Source organism: Rhea americana, unplaced genomic scaffold (assembly GCF_003343005.1).
Source record: "Rhea americana isolate MKP2758 unplaced genomic scaffold, rheAme1 scaffold_101, whole genome shotgun sequence".
NCBI lineage: Eukaryota > Metazoa > Chordata > Aves > Rheiformes > Rheidae > Rhea > Rhea americana.
In genome coordinates, this window is record NW_028185051.1 from 2,420,112 (window position 1) to 2,441,876 (window position 21,765).

The 21,765-nt window shown below is 38.0% G+C and overlaps 1 protein-coding gene across 1 annotated transcript in view; it reads right to left on the bottom strand.

The window, feature by feature from the left end:
* Positions 1-21,765, bottom strand: part of DSCAM (DS cell adhesion molecule) — a 391,004-nt gene that overhangs the window by 129,521 nt on the left and 239,718 nt on the right. The window contains exons 12-13 of the mRNA XM_085305248.1: positions 19,380-19,499; positions 15,342-15,515 (exon numbers count right to left, since the gene is read on the bottom strand). Of these exons, the coding sequence (XP_085161374.1) occupies positions 15,342-15,515; positions 19,380-19,499 (294 nt within the window). The remainder of the gene's footprint in view (positions 1-15,341; positions 15,516-19,379; positions 19,500-21,765) is intronic.

Below are 21,765 nucleotides of genomic sequence, written 5' to 3' on the forward strand. Positions count from 1 at the left end.
AGACACATGAAACTTTCTACATAAGTGCAATGGTTTCTACCCCACACTCTCTTATAATGGACATCTTCTTGAGCAGGTAAAATATAACCTAAAAATTATAAGATCATTATGTTTTTATCAGTGTTTTTCACTGTTTGACGCTTTGATATTAGCCGTAATGCAGTTTTAGTATAATGTGTGCCGTGCCTTTTTTGCAATCTCTATTCTGTTTTGTTTATAGATTCCTGAAGAGGATATATTTAGACCCCCCTCAACTTGTTCTCAAGCCCTCCTGTAAGTCTAGCAGAATCCCACAGATGCATTTTTGATTTACTTGACTTTTCAGAATATGTTTGGGCACACAGAATATTTTTGCAGAGATATTTGCATTCAGGAACAGCTACACAAAAATAGCTGGGTGTGAGAGACAATTCCAACCTGCCACAGATGCAGTCCTCAGGAAAACTGCCTATGCTATGTCGAAAGAGATTATAATTAGACTGGGTCCCACTGAAGACATTTGAAAACAATTTGTTCACCTGAGCTAGAACTGACGAAGGCTGGGCAATTCTGAATTATCCTAATGGAAGAAAACTCAGGGCAGCAATATATAGCTAGAGAGGCATAGAAATAAAAAGGAAATGCTGACTTCACCTATGCCCTACTGGCCCCTTCGTCTGTCTCTGCTCCTGAGACCCCCAGAATCGCCCTTTTCAAAGCAAACTGATGCAGCTTTGTGGTTGCTCTGGGCACGGGGCKGGCAGCAGGACTGGAGGGAGCTCGGGAACCACGAGTGGGGCTGCTCCCTGCCTATTCCCACAGCCCCCAAAGCCCAATTTCTGAACTGGACTCCGCGAAGAACTAGCTAGGCTTTTCTAGAATCAAGGTGGAGGGATACGTCCCTGCAAAACAGAACGGATAAATTGCTTTTTGAGAGCTATTGCTACCTTCAAATGATTACTTTTCTCTTCACATGGAATTGTGAAACAGAAGTTTGGGAGTCCTGATCATACCTCTCCCATCCAAACACTTCAAAACTATACAAGGTCAATCTCATTGACTTTGCTGCTGCCCCTAATGTATTGTTTTCATACAGTGACTATACATACTGTATAAATATATTTCATAAGTAATGATTTATACACATTGTTAACTTTGCTCTGAGGTTCGTACCATGGAATATCTATGTATTCTTACTCTACAGCTCTGGAATAAGCATCCCTGAACCGGTTTCAGTGTTTTACATTTCACCTGTTTCATTGTACACTGTAATTTTTTAAGTGAAAGTGAATAAAATAACAATATACCTTTGGATGATGTAAGCAATAAAGCACTAAAAGTCAGGAAATTCAAAATGAGAATTCGTAGAACTAGGGCAGTATTAGCACCTATTAACACAAGACACTCAGTTAAGGAGCCTACTTTAGGAAATCATTCTATACACCTAACAAAGGTTTTATATCTATACCTGTACAAATATATACCTAGCCATATCACTGCAATTCCATAGTTTATATATTGTATATATATTGTATTTTTTTAAAAAAAAATTGTGATTGTATTAAAAATAAGCAGCATACAATTGTTCTTCCTAGGCAAATCTGATTCAGAACAGAATATATTTAATCTTCTATGTGAAACATTAATTGTAAAGCCTTTACTCTTGATCTACAGAAAAATCTTATGAGTYAAAGTCTACATGCTATTCATTTATCCTAATTGCAATATTTTTAATAATTATTTTAATAATTATTGATTATATCAATCCTTATCCAAACATATTAAATAAAACACTTCCAGGAGGATAAATAAAGGCTATATATGCATACCYAAACCACTGGAGCTGTAGAAGTAATCACCTATTGCTTCCACAGTATTTCAGTTATGAATTATTATAATAAGTATTTCAAATGCAAGTAGATCACAGACTTAATTCTGAAAAAGCAAAAGCAAATGAAAAATTGCCACATAGTAAAAACAAAGATGTCASAGTTTATTGTAAATTTGGTCTCTTCACTTGACTCAGTAGCTTGAGGCAAACATGATGATAAAATATTATTCCAGCAGATGAGATCTGTGCCTTATCAAAGTTATGGACACGGGCTTAGCATTTAATACTGCACAAAATTTAGCTGAAAAACATATTTTTCCTGAAAATAATTAATAAAACAATATGTTAAGTGGTGCTATAAAGTTACTTTTACATGCAGTATTCATGTTTCTGTACATGCATGCATGTGGATATTAGTTTTATATATATACATGCATGCATGCACATATATGACAATAAGAGATGCCCAAATTTAAACATTTGTTTACCCACACATTTTGCACAATCATGCTGTCCTCTTCCACACAGATAATTTGTGAATTTACAAATATTGATTTTTTTCTCCTTTGGCCTCCACTTGGAAGAGACATATAAAGTGAGTTTCTATTGTACTAAAAAAAAAAWTCTTTTGTCTTTAAAGAAACAGTATGAAATGTCAAATAAATCAGATTTACAGCAAAYGAGCAAATTTTCCTGGGAAAACATCACAAGGTACACATATACCATGTCAGATTAATGCAATTATCTGACTTGCATGAATGCTTTGYAAACTTCTCAGTTATTATCTTGCTAAAACATACAATAATGTAAATTAAGTGGATACAGAATCCACATCTTAAACTTCTTGGGAGCATAASAGTTAAAGAAACTCCCACACCTCCCCAAATCATTATCTCAACAATGACAAATTCTTCCAGCTAGGTGTCTGATGGGCTTGCGAGAGAAAAATACCTCCACAGGCTTTATGGAAAGAGCTGGGGAGCAGAGCATCAGAGTACAGGTCCCACCTGACTTGAACCAGTTAGATGATTTAACAGATTTCATATGGTGTGGTGCTCCTGCTTTTGGGCATGTTCCCTCATTGCTAAAAGGAAGCTATTCTGGCATAAGGTAAGCAGAGGGAATCTGAAACACATAAGCATTCCAGTTTAGCTCCCCTTGAGGTCACTCTTATTTCAGCCTAAACATAACTTTCACTACTTATGTCACACTGTGTGAAGAAMAGGTTAATTCAGCGGCAAGCCAAGCTGTCTTGCCCTAAGTAAGCTGGAAGTACATGATATATCCCCTACAAGTACTAGAACTCCTGCTTGTTCCAGGCTAAACTATCCCTGGATGATTCTGGGTTAAATCTGTTGTGCTTTCAAGTTCCTACATTTTATACATACAGCTTCCTCATTCATATGCAGGAACCAGAGAATCGTTTATTTCAAATTTATGCTTTGGCCTTCATCTGTCCGTTCTTATGTTTGTTCTCTTTTAAAGTAATATTAACTAAACTGCAAAAAGTCATTCCTCRTCCGGAAAAACAGTCCATATGAGAGAATTATAGTAATATAGCTAAGTAATGTTGCCATTAGAATACACTAGAATAATTCAAAAATCAGAAATAATCTTGAATATGGACAAGATACGAGAAACTGCAGAAGAATTGCTTATATATTGGTACATAAGCACACAGTCTAATTATAGTGGCTGAAGAACTTGCTGTGTATCAGTTAAGCCACGAAAACTGCACAGGCTCATCTACCTGCCCAAAGCAAATGGGAGGAAATATAACCTCTTTAGTTGTCGAGCAATGGCTTTGCATTCGCCCGATGCTAGGCACACACGTGGATAACCGCCACAGTTCAGCAGATGCTAAGCCACTTGCTCATCCATGCTAACCTGATTGCGTGTTTGAGCCCCTTCTTCCAGAAGGGAGCATGATTTATTCTGTTACGGTACTTTAACAGGTGAAATAACCAGAGAGCAATCGTTAAGAGCAGATCACAGCAGCAAAAGGAGCTTCAGTTATCCCAGTCAAGCTAAACAGAGTGGTGCCAGACTGTTATTCCTTCTGGCCAGGTTGCTTCTCTCCTTCCTTAAACTATTTGAATTCCACTTTAAGTGCTTTGGGAGTTCTACCAGCTTCCTACTAAAGGACCTAAGACCAAAAAGTGAGAACTGCACACAACAGCACCTCTGTGCAACACATTATTCTGCTGGGAATCTCTAAACAAGGTCAATCCAGAAAGGCAAGGACACTATAAATATTCAAAACTCTGAAATTTTTTGCATCAGTCTAGCCACTGGTATGTTCCTTGAAAGATGTCTGAGAACAAACACAAATGCTACATCACCATTTAAATGCTGCGCACTTTCTTTAAAAGCTAGGAACTTCATTTAACTATTATTTAAGTCTCAGAGATCAGCATTTAGCAAACAGTAATTGGATTTTCAACAGCGCTATGCAACCACTTAGGAAAAGTCTGTTCTTCTTTATTTCAACTTGGCAAGTCACCACTTAAAAAACTGACAGCAGGAGTTTCTCCTTGCTGAAAGTATGGGTTTATGGCATTAAGCGCATGGCAATGGGCCAGCTTTTACCAGTAGTAGGTACAACAGTGATATGCTGCATTACAAAGACAAGAATAGCAGAACAATGCTTTCTTGTGGAACATTTACAGTAACAGGCAGTCATTTAAAATGACAGTTTCAAGATAAGACCAGAAATGAAATCTTGCTGCACTATTGTGTGTGTGTGCGTGTGCAATCACCAAAACCAATGACTAGTAATTAAAAGTCAGGAAAAAATACCCATCTATGAGATGATCTTTCTCCTGCTCTGAAGAGATGTAACTAATTGTATTTATGTAATAACTTTGTTGAGGTATTTTCTCCCTCTCTCTTTTTTATTTTGTGATCACAATTCTCTATCAGTTAACTTTCAGAAAAGGTATTTCAGCCTTTTAAAACCTTTGTCTTTTGTGAGGAGAGAGACAGAGGCAAAAGCAGGGTTGTTTCTCAGGTACTTACAGCTCAAAATGGTATATCAGTTAGCAGAAAAATGTTCCTTTTCAGTTGCTGACAATATGACTTAGGAATTTATTTTAGCTAATKTTAAAAAATTTCGGAAGGGGAAGATTGGACTAAGAAGAGCTTGTAGCACTGACTGAATGCCAGACTACTGATCTCAGCTGATGTTTTACTACTCACTTCTGAAGACTAACAACAAAATCTGGTAAGTACATTCCAGTAACACTGGAGCGTGAGTACGTGTACTTAGAGAGTATGGAATTCAACGTACACGTATAGGCTTTGTCTTAAAAGTTTAAGCCAACTTTAAAAACAACAACAAAACCCAACCCAAAAGCAGCTCCTCCCATCATCGCTGAAATACACAGATGTTGGTTAACTGAGACCATTAGTTTACACAAGTCAATAAGAGAAAGATAGCTCATGGGGCTTTTACAGGGTAATGGCATCACACGACATTTTGCAAAACAAAGTATGGAAACATTCAGTGAAAGTTTCAGTTGTAAAAGCCGGGAGCTTATACTGTAACCTCTTTGCCAATACTTGCCTATGCTGGGCAACTTCTGGAATAGCCAAGAACACACACATCAGCTTGCATGAGGGACTACGTCATGGTGAAGACTCATAGCTTCCATACGTAAAACAATTTCATAATAGCAATCGCATGTACCCACTTCTACTGCACAAACTGCTCCGTTTTAGTTCCTGACAAATGTGTAGAAAGGGCAACTTTCATAAACATCTGAATTCCTAACGGATAACATTATTTATTCTTTTACGAAGTCACCAATAATGTTCTGCAATTTCAAAGCAAGGTAAATACTTTAATGGAAAATACTATTCCACCAGTCAAAACCAGCCTTCGCTATCTTTAGTGAAAGATTTGGAGTAATAGCATTTATTTTCTCACTGAAGAATCATTTGTCTTTTTTAAATTTGGTTGTGTGTATCTACATCCATACATTTACATGATACTGCTTCCTCAGGGGCTACCATGAATTTGCCAGATGGAAGTTAAATGCTGAATAAATGATGCTACAGAAAATAAAATGAATTTTATAACATCGTACATAATGCTGGGAGAACRCACTTTCTACGGGGTAAATGGAAACAGTCAAATATTCTAACACAGGATGGAAATGAAAAAGAAAAGTGCATGTAAGACTAATTATTCTGTGGAGATGGTTAAAAAAATTGATTGGGTTAGATTAATTATAAGTAATTAGGACAACAGCAAGAGCTCATTCTTTCATTAACTCCTGGTTTGACAGACCTAATCAATTCATTCCTTAACCCTGCAGGCTCCTAATAAGATTAATCTAAAAATGGAGGCATGATTCTTTAGTTGTCTGTACTGTGAAGTCACACCAAAATCAATTGCTGTGGTCATAAGTGGACATAGATTCCTTTTTTTCCTCCCCCTAAGGAATAAAAATGACATATTAAGATATGATCAGTCATCGCATACTGAAAAAGTATCTTAAAGAAGGTTGTGAATGAAAGCTCACATGCTGATACAGAGGTGAAATCTTAATGGTTAGGAAGATAATTTAGGGACAAGGAAGCCTGTTTCCCCAAGAGCAAATATATCTAGGCTGCTGAAAGAAAATCTGTGTTGTGTTTGCAGATCCTTCATTCTGATTGTAACTGATAAATTTGCAGTAAGAAGGCGTATAAGAAACAATGCCTTAAATGCTTTTGTGTACAGCATCTTCCGCTTGCTGACAGCTCTTCTTTCTACCTTGAATTTCCTGTTCCTTTTGCATGCCTCCAAGTATAAACTCATTTTTTGTTTTTATATTGATTATCACAGAAACTACTCACAGTATTTATACCGATTATCATCATAGGATTTTCAAGGAAAGTTATCATCAAAACTACCATGTAACTCTTGAAAAAATATTTTTTTAAGAGGAAAAGAAAGTACTACAAAAATGACACTTCCCTTATATCTGAGGACAAATTTGCCTCCTATGGAAGAAGCTTAGAATTGTTTTGATGGAAGCATCTGTATGAGATTGCTTTGGCTAATAGTGACATTTGATGCGATATTTAAAGAGAAATATGTTCTTCTCACTGAAAGCATAAAATATTTGCATATAAACTACCATTTTTATGTTTTCCTTTTGCTACAGGAGAATTACACAGCAAAATATATGTAACTGATTCGGGATCTGTGTCACTTGATACTCTAAGTATATAGTCTATGAATGTTTTCAAGATATTGCAAGTTTTTTAAATTTGCTTCTTAGAACTCAGCGGCTATTTCTTTCCTTTTTTATGCAAAAGTTAATTTTTACACCAAATTGAAGCCATGGATAAATAATCAGCTATGGAGAAAAGATATTAATACAAACACTAATTAAAGCACAAACCCACAATCTTTGAGGGAGAATAAAACAAAAATCTTATTAATGACCCTTAATTCAAAATAAATTAAAGTATTACAATTCTGGTTCTAGAACAATACACAATAATCAATAACAGTCAATAACCTTCTGAAACATAAGTCTTCTGCTCAGAAAGGCTGTGGGTAGTTCATTCAAAGTACAGAAGAATAATTTAAGCCTCTGTTCATTGTTATTGCCATTTAAATAGCATTTTGCAGATCCTGAAAACATCTAATAATAATAATAATGGCAAGCTCTGAAGGGGACAGGGAGCTGTAAGAGTGTCCAGCTAGAATATGGTACAAAGATAAATGACACATACCTTAAAGTTAGCATGGCCAAGCAGAGAAAAGAAATGAGCAGAAATGAAAGACAAAAGAGAAATGGAAAGGAAACACAGGACTGTAACAGCTAGCTTTTCTGAAGTGGAAAKAGTCATGTATACTGTATCTACCTGCTAAATTAATATGTGTACCACTATTGCTTTACAATGCTCTCTTGATTTAAGTATATTTAATCCATGTTAGAAAGCTAGCCCCAACTCATGACGACATTGCTAATGCAAAAGTAAACAATGATACCTCATGAGTGCATTTCCTCTTCTCAGTAYGTCTAATCCACTAGAAGTCAACATTATACCCAGCATATGCTCTGCACTTGTACACATACACCCAGCCCCAGCAAAACTAGCATATTCACAGCTTCATCATTTTTTTTGAAATATTACTCAGTTCGTTTGATGAAACAGAAGCATAGAAATCCAGGGAGTCAGCCTCTTAAAGTAAATACGCAAGAAAAATAAGTCTGTGAATAAAATAAGTGCTGCATTTGAAATCCATCTGACTCCGCGTAAACCAGTAAACACCACTACTGAATTATGGGCATGAGTAGTGACTAGCCATTACTCCTCTACCACAGGGATTAAAAAAAAAAAAANAAAAAAAAAGAAAGAAAGAAAGAAAAAGAAATAACCTATCAAAACTCTGTCGTGACACTGTTTGTGTTAAGACACACTATTGTGTAGCTGACTTTGAAAAGAATTTAAAACCAGTCTGTAATTTGCCTATTTTACTATTTTAAGCAAACATCAGGAAAAAATCTTGTAAAGCGTCTTTGCTGTTTAAGTGTGGTGCATTTTGATGAGAATTTCTGAGATAAATGCTCAGATTTAATTACCGTGTCTACTCATTTCTCTCTGCATCTTCCGATTTCAGAATCACTAAAACCACTAAATCCCATTACATCCTTTCCCAAACGCTTAGGACTTCACATCTGCTACAGTGATGCTTAACTACAGAATACTGCRTTTCCGACTTTGCCACGGCTCCTGAAGGAGCCAGCTGGGCTGGTGCTGGTGGGCCAGCCCCTCTCGCCCCAGGGCCATCTCCCCACTCTGCAAAGGAGGCTCTGCGAGAATAATTTCCAAAATATTTCCTTTAAGATAAGAGCTTTTCAAGATCAGTTTATTATATTCTAACATGGTAAAGTTTTCAGTATTGTGGTAAATACAATACATCAAAATATTTGGTCTTATTTGCTTGATGGTTATTATGAATGGAATATCTATCTAGCTTGTATCCATCACTGTAACACCAGCATTTCCAGTGGTGGAGGAGAGTGGAGCAGAAGTAAATTTCTATATTCTTCTTTCAGCAGCTCCTAAACATTCAAAGACAAAGGAGCTGCAGTCGTTGATCTGAGATGAGCTCTGCTGCTCAAAGGCCTCCTGACCGCAGCTGGCCAAACCTGAATATCAGTTCATTGCAGTCGGACAGCCACATAACACCTTCTCCGAATAAACTGATAATTTAATGAGACAAAAGAGGTATAAAGATTGAAGAAGGAGGGCATGTCATTAAAATAATATAGTTTGGCTGTATTTATGTGTTACTGACATGTTCAGTAATGTAAGGAAAGACCACATCAGCTAGAGTGCCCTGTTTTGCAAATCCTATCTGTTAGGAGGCCTTCTAGGAAAAGGCCTCTAGAAAATTTTAACAGAAAGGGCAGTTCTGAAAATAAACCCCATCCATGCCTTATTTTGAATGCTATTATTTGGTCACCATAAAGCTGAAAGAGGCAAGAGAAACAACTATCCCGAGAAAACAATAAATACGACACTATTGATACAGACGGAAAAGATTCAGCAGGGCCTATGTGCACTTTCTATCAGCCTGGCTATCCGGAGAGACACTTATGTTCCGCCTTCCTGCTAGCAACATTGCTCTGCAGCCGGCGTGCACGGCAAGAAAAAGGGCTGCTATTTTCTTTTCCTCCTTGTGACCAATTACAAAAAGATTCTTAAAAAAAAAGAGAGGGAGAGACAGAGAGAGAGAGAAGTCCTTCCTCCCCTCCCTTTTCTTAAGTGAGAGTATTGCACAGATTTGCATACAAAAGCACTTGAATATTTGTACTGCAGTGCATCTGGCAATTATCTTACAAGAGAGAGCATTCGTTTTAGCCAACTGCCACAGGCTTGGCATTACTGAGAGAAGTAGAGAGCATTTGAATGTACGGGGGGGGGGGGAGGTAGGATATTCCAGCTTTCTACCAGCTACCTTGAACATACTTCACGTTTAATTTCACCCTGTTGCCACAGGCACTGTGTTGTTATGACAGCTGATCTGCCATTGAATAGCTGTAAAGGAAAATCAACAAAGGATCGCTTCAGCGATTTTCAGTGCAATTTATTGGAACTTGTATCTTGCGGCTGCTGCCGCCTGTCGGGGTAATGACACATGATGGGTGATTAAAGCRCAAGTCCTTAAATCAAAGCTGCGCCAATGGTCTGAAAAGGCAGAAAACAGCATTCAACCCTTGTTCATTTCTCATGGTGGGAGGACCTCATTAGGAAAAAAAAAAGGTGTCGTTACACTAACAAGAGAAAGTACTTGTGTCTGGGGAACATTCTCATGTTTCTGAGATTTACTGTAGCTTTCCTACAGTTTCTTTTAGACTGCATTTAAAGAAAATAAATAAGTAATTAAAACAGATGATAGAGGGTATTGCCATCCATCACCACTGACCTGGAAGTTAGAATTGAGCTGTGCTGCAGTTTGTTCATATTCTCATCATTTAACAAGGCTTTTACCTTTGTTTGCCAAGAAATAGGTGGTAAAAGAGAGAGGCAAAAATAGGTAAGGGCATCTGGCCAGCTTGTGAGAAAGACTTTGTGGTATACRAGCACTTTCAGTGCACTGAACTTATTTTTGTTATTCTGTACCTTTACCTACTTCTTAATTCTTATGAGATATGCAAGTAATCCACCTAGAAATTTTTGCCCTATTTGCCCATGAGGCAAAAATGCAGTCTACCCACAGTAGGGATGAATAAGTAAATAAATAAAAAAGCCCTTTCTTTAAGGATGGAAGAATGTTACATGAAGAAAACAGTAAAACAGAGTACACAATCAGACTAGGGGATTTGTTTTGTTTTGCCATGGAAAACAGTATTTACAGACCATGGGACTGTGAAAAATGGAACATGGACATATTAAGGACTATCAAAATAGCTGGGCTCAGGTGAATTTGAYACAGTATGATTGCTGTTCTTCCTACAAGCATTTTTTGAAGGTGTTAGGGATTGTGAGTTTTATCTTCCTTTACAACATATTACAGGTAATCTATCTCTGTAACTGCACAACAGGCAAAGCTACCCTTAGCCATATCTGGTGGGATACATGCATTTTGGATGAGAAATTGGCATAAAKGAAAGGCCAGCATCCACATAGAAATGCTATTCTTTTCCTGCACAAGGAAAACAGCATTTGGTCAGATCTCGACATGCCTGTAATCCTAATAAGGAATTATGCTCCCAAACACTCAGAGGAGTATCRAGAAGCACCCTGCTGAGCCAAGCACACGAGTTCTCCATCACGGTGCACCGGCATTACCGCAGGCATTGAGGGCAAAGCAAACGCGTTTAGCCGGCCGCAAGGGCAGCGCACCTTTATCCTGCCCAGAGAGTCTCACAGAGAAAGCCACACGTAGACTCCTTTCCATTTTAATAAAAAAATACCACAAGGCTTCAATAGTGTGGTGAACCCATGCCTGTCTAGCAGTGGAAGAAACAGCTTTGCTACATTCAAAATATCCCTTCATAAGCATCTTCCTTGGGATTTTGTTTGTGTTTATAATTACTATTATCTTTCATTTCTCATGCAGCAGTAGCTAGTTTTACAGTCAGGGCCTCTTTGTTCCAYGAGTTGTATGAAGATGGAGAGAAACAAATCCCGCCTGGAGGCAGTGGAGACACAGCAGGGCAAATTGCCGCAGCGGAGACYGAGGGCAGATGCAGCAATACAGCACTACGTTCCCCTTTGCACTGTGACCAGACTCCCTTTCACAGACAGCTTTTTTTTTCCTCCGCTTATTCTACCATGATCTTGTCATAGCTAACACCTTTAAAGACTTTTTTAAAAAAATATGTAAGTGATGAAATTTAGCCTTAAAGGTATTAGCTGGGATTAATATGTTCTTGCTGGAAATAGGTGTGGGTCTGACTGAAGCATACAGCTTTAGGTTTATATATTAATCATGTATAATGCAAATAGTTAAGAAGTATATTTGTGAGGAAAGTGAATGAAGCAATTCTGTTTTATTGACAGACAGGATTTATCGGAAATGTTTTGCTGATCAGATTAAAACTTCTCGACACAGCAATAAGTGATGGATTCAGGAAGGGGCAGGGCTAACATGACTGCCTCCAACAGATTATTTACATATGAACATAACAGACCTTACTGAAAGCTTACTTTTCAGGAGGGAATTTTTTCACAAAACTGTTTTATCATGTTATATATAGCCTCTAAAGTGGAATTAGGAAGTGTGAGGTTTATTCAGATGAAGGCAGGCAGGCAGTCCATTTTAAGCAGGTATCTCTTCCCCTGTGACTCCTAGGCAACCTTTAAATAATTTTAAATCTTCCCTTCATGTTAAAGGCTCATTATCTTTTATAGGAATTCTTTAGAAGTCTTCTGATCCCAAACACCAAGAGTCATTTCTCAAGACAGCGCTAGATTTCTTATTCCAAGCCTCTCTTATGGTTTTCTAATATTCTGTGTCTTGCTGAATATGGTATTCAAGAATTGCATATCTTTGCTTCAGAAGAAAAGAAAAAAATCACCAGTCATGATCATTACGTCCATTTCTTAAAAGAAAAGGAGAAAGATAACAACTAACTGCATATTCTCTGACTTCATGGCTCCCATTCTAGCACTGTGGTTCCTAATTCAGCATTGACTCCGGCAATTCTTTCTCTTCACATTTCTTTTAGTAGTCGAATCTCTTTCATCTTTTTTCTTTGTACTCCCTCCTCTGGTAATATCTAACAACCAAAACATTGAAGCATTTCGCTGAGGTGAAAGAGTCGTGAAATAACACCATTCTGAGGCACTAAGTAAAGGTATAGCTGGAATTACCACTATTTCCTTCATAGCTTTGAGTCTTGTTAGGTAAGCCGAGTTGTTTTTTYAGCTTAGATGAGCTGCGTTTATATTCAGAAAAAGTCAAAAAGTTTTAGAGGCAGCAAGTCATGGAAATATGCTAGGCCAATGTTTATTCTTGCAGTTCACCTCTGAACTACCAGTAAAAAGTAGTATCTACCCTCTTTTGGCAAAAAGGTAAATAGCTTTTCATTTAACATACAGATCATACTGGAAATGCTAGAAGAGAAAGGCCACCAGTCCAATTTAAGAGCAGATTTATCACAGAAACTATGCAAAGTAGAAATTTATCCAGCACTGCTACCAATACAGTAGGTAAAAAATTTCTTCAAACATGGAGGAAAAGAATCATCTGCACATAAAAGTGTTCATTTTAAGTTCATATTAATGCCATCAGTGGTGAACATCTGTATACAGGAAATATCAGTGTTATAAGGGATGGTTAACAGGAGAGAAGAGGGTTTTAAGCAGACTGCACTCATGTCTTCCTTACTAGAGAGGCAACCCAGTTTCAAGATCAGTGACTAAGTCCRTCTAAGTCGCTAACTTTTTTCTCAAGTGATTTGAGCTACTGCTCTATGGCCTGTGCACAGACAATCTACATACAGATCGAAGGAAGAGAGGAGGCCAGTACACCACAAGGAAGTCACAACAACATATTTATGTTAATCTTTGTTATATTTTGGAAGGCTGTTTCTCACCAACTTTATCACCTGGGATAAACTGCCTGGGGTAGACTTCATCACATCCTGCCTTTGAGAAAGGGGGACATTTGGGTTGACCTTGTGGAGCAAGGCAGCACATTATGCAGGATCAATTAATTGCTACCACTGTGAGTTTCACAGAGGAAGCCTGGAGCTTTTATCCAGCAGTAGGGCTATCCCTGAGGACAAGAGTCTAGAAACCAGCTTGTGAGGGAGAGGGAAAGGGAGCCACTGGGAAAAAGAAAATAACAAACAACAGAGCTCAGGATATAGTATTGGGGGAAATAAAGGCAGGTATGGGCATGTAGTTTGGAGTCACTTCACTTGTTTAAATACCAGTCATAAAAATGATATCAGAATTGGGGATCCAGCTATACCAGAAGCCTACCATGGTCCTCTTCTGCTCAAGTCACTCCCCAAAGCAGCTCATCTTTTATGTGTGCTTGGTTAAGGCTAAGGCTATGCCTGTTCTATGCACACCTCAGCACCCCAACAGCACTTGCTCTAATAGCCATGCTGGGAGCAGTACGTGTGTTAGTGTGGATGTGTGAGAGTGCACACGTGCATGCCTGCTATCTCAGAGCCAGAGGGGTTTTCATTAGATTCAAACAGCAACTGACTCTCCAGGGAAGCTCCTGCTCTTATTTGATAAGGGATGCTCTTTCATCACACATGAAACTGCATACGGTGATCAGACAGGCACTGCGCATAGCTGCCAACAAGAGGAAAGCTGTTTTTCTGTAGCATATTRCAGCAGTGTGTCACTACTGCAGTTGAAGACTGGTCCAAAAATGGTCAGTTATGGTAGCCACAGAAACTGGTACTTTTCCCGATCCACAAAAAATCTGCAATTATTCATTTGGTAGAGAGATTTTGAATATCATGKTTTTTTTTGAGAAGATCGAGCCAGTTATGGTAGATTAGAGTGGAGAAGACATCTGAGCTACTGAGACTCACAAATTTAATACAGGTAACATACTTCCTTTCAAAGAACTTCCAGTCATTCATTCTCTGACATTAATACAAACAAGTAAGCACAGATGTTAGTGGTCTAAAATACAGTTCTCCAGAAAATAGTAAGTTGGATTTCCTTTTAGAGAAAAAATGAAAAAAAAAGTCTTTTTACTTTCAAGGGCAAATCTTTGCCAAGCTAACTGACATCCCAAAACTTCAAAGTACTCATTCTATCTGCAAAAATCCTGCAGGCAGAAAAGTGCTTGCCTTGGTGACTTTTGTCAGTACTGGTCTAATAAGTCACCCAGGCACATCTGGTACACCACATCAACACTTTCTTCTTCACTTTCTCGTGAGAAATTATATCATCAATTATATCATCTCTCCGTTTTTTTTCATAATGCTTTCTCTATATTCTCAGCTATGTTCATATTTGCGGGAGCTGCAGCTAACCCACATCTTAAAACTGGATTGTTTTCTCTTGAGTCTAGAAAGTAAAGAAGACGGGTTGTGACTGCGTATACATTCCAGATCCAACCGAATTGGGAGATGTACTTTCTGAAAGCTATCTGCCAGTGGCTAAGTTAAAGTGACTACTGTAACTACAACCTAGAGTATCTTGAGACTTGATCAAGGGATTTTCTTAACCGCATTTTCTTCCACTTCTGGGATTTCTTTTAACAGATGCTAGTGGCATTTCTCTTTTGTTAGATGTTTTTTGACCTTGACCAAAGAATTTTCTTACTTCCCCTTTGCTTCACATAGCTCATAAACATGGTAAAAATATTTGAAATTAGATGTTAACCCTTTTCATCTTTAAGTCATCTTTTCTCTCTCTCATAAACAATGTTTTTTATTAACCATACTGACTTTCTAGGCACTATCACATGCAGTTGAATGACAATTATAAAATTAAAACAATAAAAAAMCAGCCTTCCCCCCTCCAAACTAGGGAGGCAATAGACAAGCCTTTTTCACTCAGTGGCAATATCTGGATCACAGAGAAGTGTTTTAGTTCTTACTTTTAACAGTGAGGTACATGGACTTGCTGACGTCTGCTCCCACATCATTGCTGACCTTGCAGAGGTAGTATCCACTGTCTTCTTCCAACACATGTTTAATCAGCAAGGAGCCATTTGTGAGAAGCTGGATACGACCATTCAGTGCAATCGGCTGGAACTGAGGAACCCCGGCACCTACAGCAGGACCCCCACAGAAACAGGTTAGTGAGGAAGGAAAGGGTCTCATTTGTAAATAAGGCAGAATCAATAGCTTCCAATCTTAGAGGCTTGATTTAACTAAAATGCAGTTTGTTTCTGGGATCACCAGAACAAATAGCACGGTTCTTGCCAAACTTGAACTCATTAAATGGAAAGGAAAGAAGACTTACAGAATATATGGTAGAAATAATTTGCCCATGTTGTTAAGGAATAGAGATAAAGGGGCAAAAGGAGCATGAAGTGGGAATGGAAGAACCAGGAAGGGAGAAGGAGAGAATGAAAGAGATTTGTGAACAGCTCATGGGTAAAATGGCACATTTGTTGTACATTTAGCGGTTGATAAATTATTGAAAATTACAGCTGAACAGTCACAGAACTATGCATCCCTTATGCATACACCAAATGAATTTCTTATGACTAAGAGGGATGTCTGTTGTAGTAAACATGGAATACTCAAGGGACCTCTAGGACCTTGTTTACTAAACTCTGGGTAAYGTGGAAGAACACATCAGTGACTGTATTGCCTGTTTCCTCCTACAGCTGAACTGACTGATGATATGTAAAATCTCTATTCTGCCAYGTCTGGGGCCAGTATTCATTCATACTGATTTAAAAAAATTACAAAGAAAGAAAGAGCTCAAAACACTAATCAAGCATAGCTGCCATATTTCATAATAATTGAAATTCCGTAAGCCAAAGGTTTCTGCATCAACTTTGATTTCAGAAAAAAAAATCTTAATACAAATTTAAAATTGAAAAAACCTTCTAAACCCCATGATTTGTACACTTGTAGACACACACCCAAACTCTTTAACATACAGAATTTTGGCAGAAATAGCAGCTGGTTGGACACAGTCACATGGAGCTGGAATATTTTTTTTTCTCTCATATGTTCACAGATGACTTATTTACAAATGTAGTAGGCACCACCTTTTTGCCCCATCCTAGAGGAAGGTCCACTCAAGGGACGAGTCTCCGCTTGCATAAACCAGGTTCAAAACAGAAATATAGAGAGTGACCATTTTATCCAAGTGGAGCAATACTCTTTCAGTGGAGTTACTGAACATAGTGTCTGATGATTCTTGAATTACTGCTGGAACATTAATTACAGTTCAAATATGAAAGATCTCAATTTCAATCCCAATTGTGTTAAAGCTACTTTTACTTAGAATGGAGAAACTAGGTGATTTAGGGAATAATGGACAGCTTTTATTTAGCTAGCATATTATAATACTACAATGCTTAYATTGTCTTAAGGTCCAGAGGCCCACCACAAGTTCAGGTTTCTCCAGCATTAGGAATTCTCCAAATGTATTAAGATACAGTTGTTGCAACAGGGATCTTACAACACAGTTTGGCAGCAAGAGAGGGGACTTTTTAGGGAAATCATAAGATAGTCTTCTTCAAGGGAACTCTTACTACTTGCTGTACACGAAGTTGGTATCTGTCAACATTAACTACTATATGCAGTTGGCTGACTCAGCCCAGGAGGAAACACAATGAATAAATACTATGCRGAATGATTTAGTATAAAATAGCAAGCTATAACAACCTATGAATATAACACCTGGAATATTAAAAAAAAGACCTGACATACATGCTAAGATTCTTCTAGTCCTAAAAGAACTTGCTTTGGGGACTGGCAGTTACACTGAAAGTTCCCAAGGCTGATACTGGGAATTTAGAAATGTTAAAGGAATAATGTTTTCAGAAAAACCAGCTGCAAAAAATATTTAATTTTCAGCTATTTTAGTCACATGCATAGCCCTCCTCCTTTTTGTTGTTTTTGTTGGTTTTTTTTTTACCTTTTTCCTTTAAAAAGCCATTTTCTGTCATTTAGTAAGAAGGCACAATTAAGCCTCACTAATTTTACCTATTTGCAATGGAGAGGCCAAATAGCCCAATGCAAACACTCACTTATATTTCTCCACACAAAAAATTTTGGTGTTCCAATAAAGGAAAAGACCACTAGTCCTGTACATAGGCAGAATTTTACCTGTCTTATGGATAGTTCTAYGGATGGATAAAATGTAGCATAAAAGTTTGCAAAGGTATCTTATTCCTTACATGTATCTTTTCTGATATTACAGCCGAAGTCCTTTTCCAGCAGTGATAGCCACTAATGGACAGCAACTGCATGGAGGATATTGTGGGGTGACTACATGCTCATAAAAGACTAGAACAACATATTCTTGATGATTAGGGGTTCTCTGCATTGATCTGTGTCATTATTTTTCAGAGACAACATATCTATTACAAGTCTTTCCCAGTTGCACAAGAAAGCAGACTCTCCTTTTTCTCTCTTTCACCAACATAAAAAGTCTGAAYGCCTTGCAGGTGCAAAGATGCCCTTTCCACTCTGCTGCGGCATCTACAAATGAGCTAGGACCTGATTGCTTCACTCCCGCTGGCCTAACTGCAGCAATTATTTCAGAATTTGGTACAAACCCAGCCCTTAAAATAATTACACAATGTGTCTCTTTAAGGCAAGATGCACCATATAGCCCACAGATGTGTACAGCGTACAGCACTTTAGTTAGACTAGCTATCGAAACTGAAGGCATGCATTAGCAAAATGCAGAGAGAGAATAAAAATACTGACCTTTTCACCTAGAGTTATTTTGACCAAAAATTGAAGGTGCAGTTTGACAGCTTTGCCTATATCAAGTGCTTAAAACTTTCTCTGACTTACAAACCTCAGAGGTGCTAAGAGAAAACCTTAGAAAAATGCCACTTGAGAGTAAAGCACCCCTGAAATCAAACTGCTGTCCTTTTCTTCTTTGCTRACATGGGCTGGTTGTCTCGTCACTGTTAACTACAACTCAGCTAGCCTGAGTTGGCCTCTTCCTTCATCACGCAAGCGGAATAAAACAGAACTGCTTGGTTTTGACCTACATTCACAATTAAAATCTCATTTCCTCTAAGATCAATGGAATTTGGAGCACCGCACACTTCTTGCCACAGAACAGAACATATCAATGAAAGCAAYGACAGTCTTCAAAACGAACACTTCGTTTCCTCCACTCTTTTTCTCCAGATGTAGTTTAGCCTTATCCTAAGGACAGCTAGCATTAGATAAGGATTTATTCTCATCAGCACCTGTTTTTGTGCTTCTCTGTATGTCGTTTGGGGCAYATCTAAAGATCTCTAAAGAGCTGACTCATGTACCCAGGATACAGAGTTTGGAGAGTTTGGGTTTTTTGATAGCATCAGCTAGAAGATAACTGGCTGGAAGACGCAATTTAGCAAGCAGCACATTTTAATTAAAAAGCTGTCAATTTCCTATGGCTAGTTAGGGTCAAGTGGGGCCAGTTTTAATGCTCTGTTACATGAGAAGAAAATGTTAAAGCATTATGTAAAGTGCAYACTGAATTACTGCTTATGCTAATGCTACCTGACCTTTCTTCCKTTCTGAAAAGATATGATTGGCCATGTTACCATGGACTTGGAAGGAAAAAAAAGCAGCCAAATGCTACCAGTGAACCTAATTCTGAGGTTGTCTCAATTAAAGCAGCATTTCTTTGCTCTCAGGCTTACGCTTCATCACCAGTCCCGCTGAGAGGATAGCTAACACGCGCGCACACACACACACATTCACAGCTCCAGGAAGGGAACTAAGCTAAACCAAAGTTCATCTAGCTCAGCCTTGTACCTGTGACAGTGACCAACACCACACGCTAGGAGGAAACAATAGAAGAACAGTACAAACATAACTGGTATATCCCCTTGCTGTATCCTGCTAGCTTCTGGCAACCTGAAATTTAAACCAGTTACTTACAGGTAAGTAAGCTATTACTAAACCACAATTAATCCCTCCCCAGTGCTCGCAGGAAACCATACCTTTTGAATACTTCCAGACAATGGTAGGAACAGGATAACCCTCTGCAGAGCAGTTGAGAATTACAGCTTTTCCATATATACCATCCTGGTCACTCGGTTGAACCACAAATCTAGGGGGCACTGCRGGAGGAAGAAGATGAAGCCGTGAGAATTTGTGCAGCTGCTCAGGGAGTTCAAAGTGGCAGCCCAATGGAAAGGGAAAATAAGAAGGCATGACATTTCGTAATCGCAAGAAAAATTAAAAACAGCTTTTTAAGGATGCAATCATATTGTGAAGATGGTTTTATGAGATTTTTTACTTACTGTGCATAAACTTTATGTATTTCTTGCCAGGGACAACAAAAGCACTGGTCTTGACAGGATATAAAAATAAGGTAATAGAAATCTCTCCAWGGGAGAGGTTACAAAATAGATTAAAAATAAACCAAACTGTCATGGTCAGAAAAGAAGTTCTTGCTTGCAAAGTAAAAGGATTAACAGCTATCTAAGAACAGCTACATATTTCTCTGTCTTTTTTTTTTTAATAACAGTGAGCATATATATTAGCAAGTTACAGAAAAAGATTAAAGAAAAAGATATGTACCCTATATAACCTTAAAATAACAATAATTCTTAATTGGATCATTTCATATTTAAATAACAGTGTCTGAAACAGATTCTGACAGGATTTATCATTCCAAACACAACCACGGAAAGTTTCAACACATTTTGTTTGCACCAGAGGTCTTAATGGAAACAGATGTATGTGCAACCATATAGATATATATTAATAGAGCCATTCTAAGGCATCATGAAACAACTGCAGAGACTCTTCCAGATATACGCAAGTATATCTATAAAGTAACAGTTGTACATGTAAAGCTGTACATGTTTCAAATACAAATACATAGCAAAGAAAACAAATTCTTGTGACAATACTAGATCAACAGTTGACCATTAAGGACAGATATTAAAAGTCAATGTAACAATAAAACCTGCAGATTTGACAGAAGTTCAAATGAAAAGCTGAAAACTGTGAAGACCTTTCAAAAAGCCACAAAAGTTACAAAAACTAAGAAGGGTGCTTAATAAGGCTATGGCCTTATCAAAAAGTCCATTACAGTCAGAGGTTTTCGTCGATCTCCTGTCCTTTGGTTCATGGCTAGAATAAGTAAACACTTCAAAAAAAAAAGAAAAAAAGAAAAGAAAAAAGAAAAGAANAAAAGAAAAAAAGAAAAAAAAAGAAAAAGAAAAAGGTATTTGTGCCCTCAGGCCATGAACTCTACTTTTTGTGACTTCTTAGAGTGCTAGATAGGGAGTGTAGTAAGGTGATCAAGCTTCTGAAAGACTTTTCTCCCCCTCAAGTTGAGTACAGTAAGAAGCTCAGATTTAACACAGTAAGGAGAGATATTAATAGTCCTTCCTGTTATTCCAAACTGGAAAGTCTGTGTTGAATTCGTCTGCAGGTACAGATAGAGATGCTGAAAGTTGGGGCCTTCAAGAACAGAGGGCCCAGAGAACACTCTCCGCTCATCCCAAGCACTCACCTGGCCTTATCATCTGCCTATCAGGGAGTGCCAGGAATGAGAAAAGAAAGTATGAGAGAGGGCTGTAACATAAGGAAACACAAGGCAGCATAGAAAGGGATCATTGGTCATGAGACGAACTATTCTGTTTTCCCTAGGATCTGAAATAGCTCTTAGTGGCTTTCAGTACTATTTATACATCTGAAACTCCAGGTGTCAATGATGGGACTAGCCAAGGACTGCTCAAAGTTGGAGATACCTAAAGAAATTTGTTCCAGCTGCAGAGAAACCTCCTCACAAGGGCTTGAGCCTTCTTTCTTCTGCCTCTGTAATCCAGTGCTCCTCTATCACCTTCTTCTTTCTACAGCTACAACTAATTTTTAAAAGATGAGTCAGCAGTAACTGGAACAACCTTATGGTGAGCAAATGATCTCTTTAACTGGACCTTCTGCACATTCAGTTCTAAAGCTATAGCATAAAGAAATTTATTAACTAAATACACACTGAAAAGTTGTATTCATGAAGAAATTGTAACTGTGTTTGGAACATGGTTACAAGTAACACAGGTAACTATCAGCAAGGSAGGTAAGAGTCACCTTTGCACTAGAAGAGATCTTGTTTCTCCTCCTTCTGTAATGGACACCTTTATTCTATTTATTGCTGTCAAATATTTCAGCTTTCTGAATGACTGCCATATTGACAAGTTTAAATAATATGTTGTATTAGRTATGCACCAAACACGCAACCCTGGCAACAGCAGTCTTGGGCAACCATCCACCCTGTTCTAATTATCTGCACATTGGAAACATCAGTAGTTCAGTTCAAAGTGTTCTTTGTTCGTTTTGTCACCAGATGCAAAAGAAGTCCTAAATACTTACTTT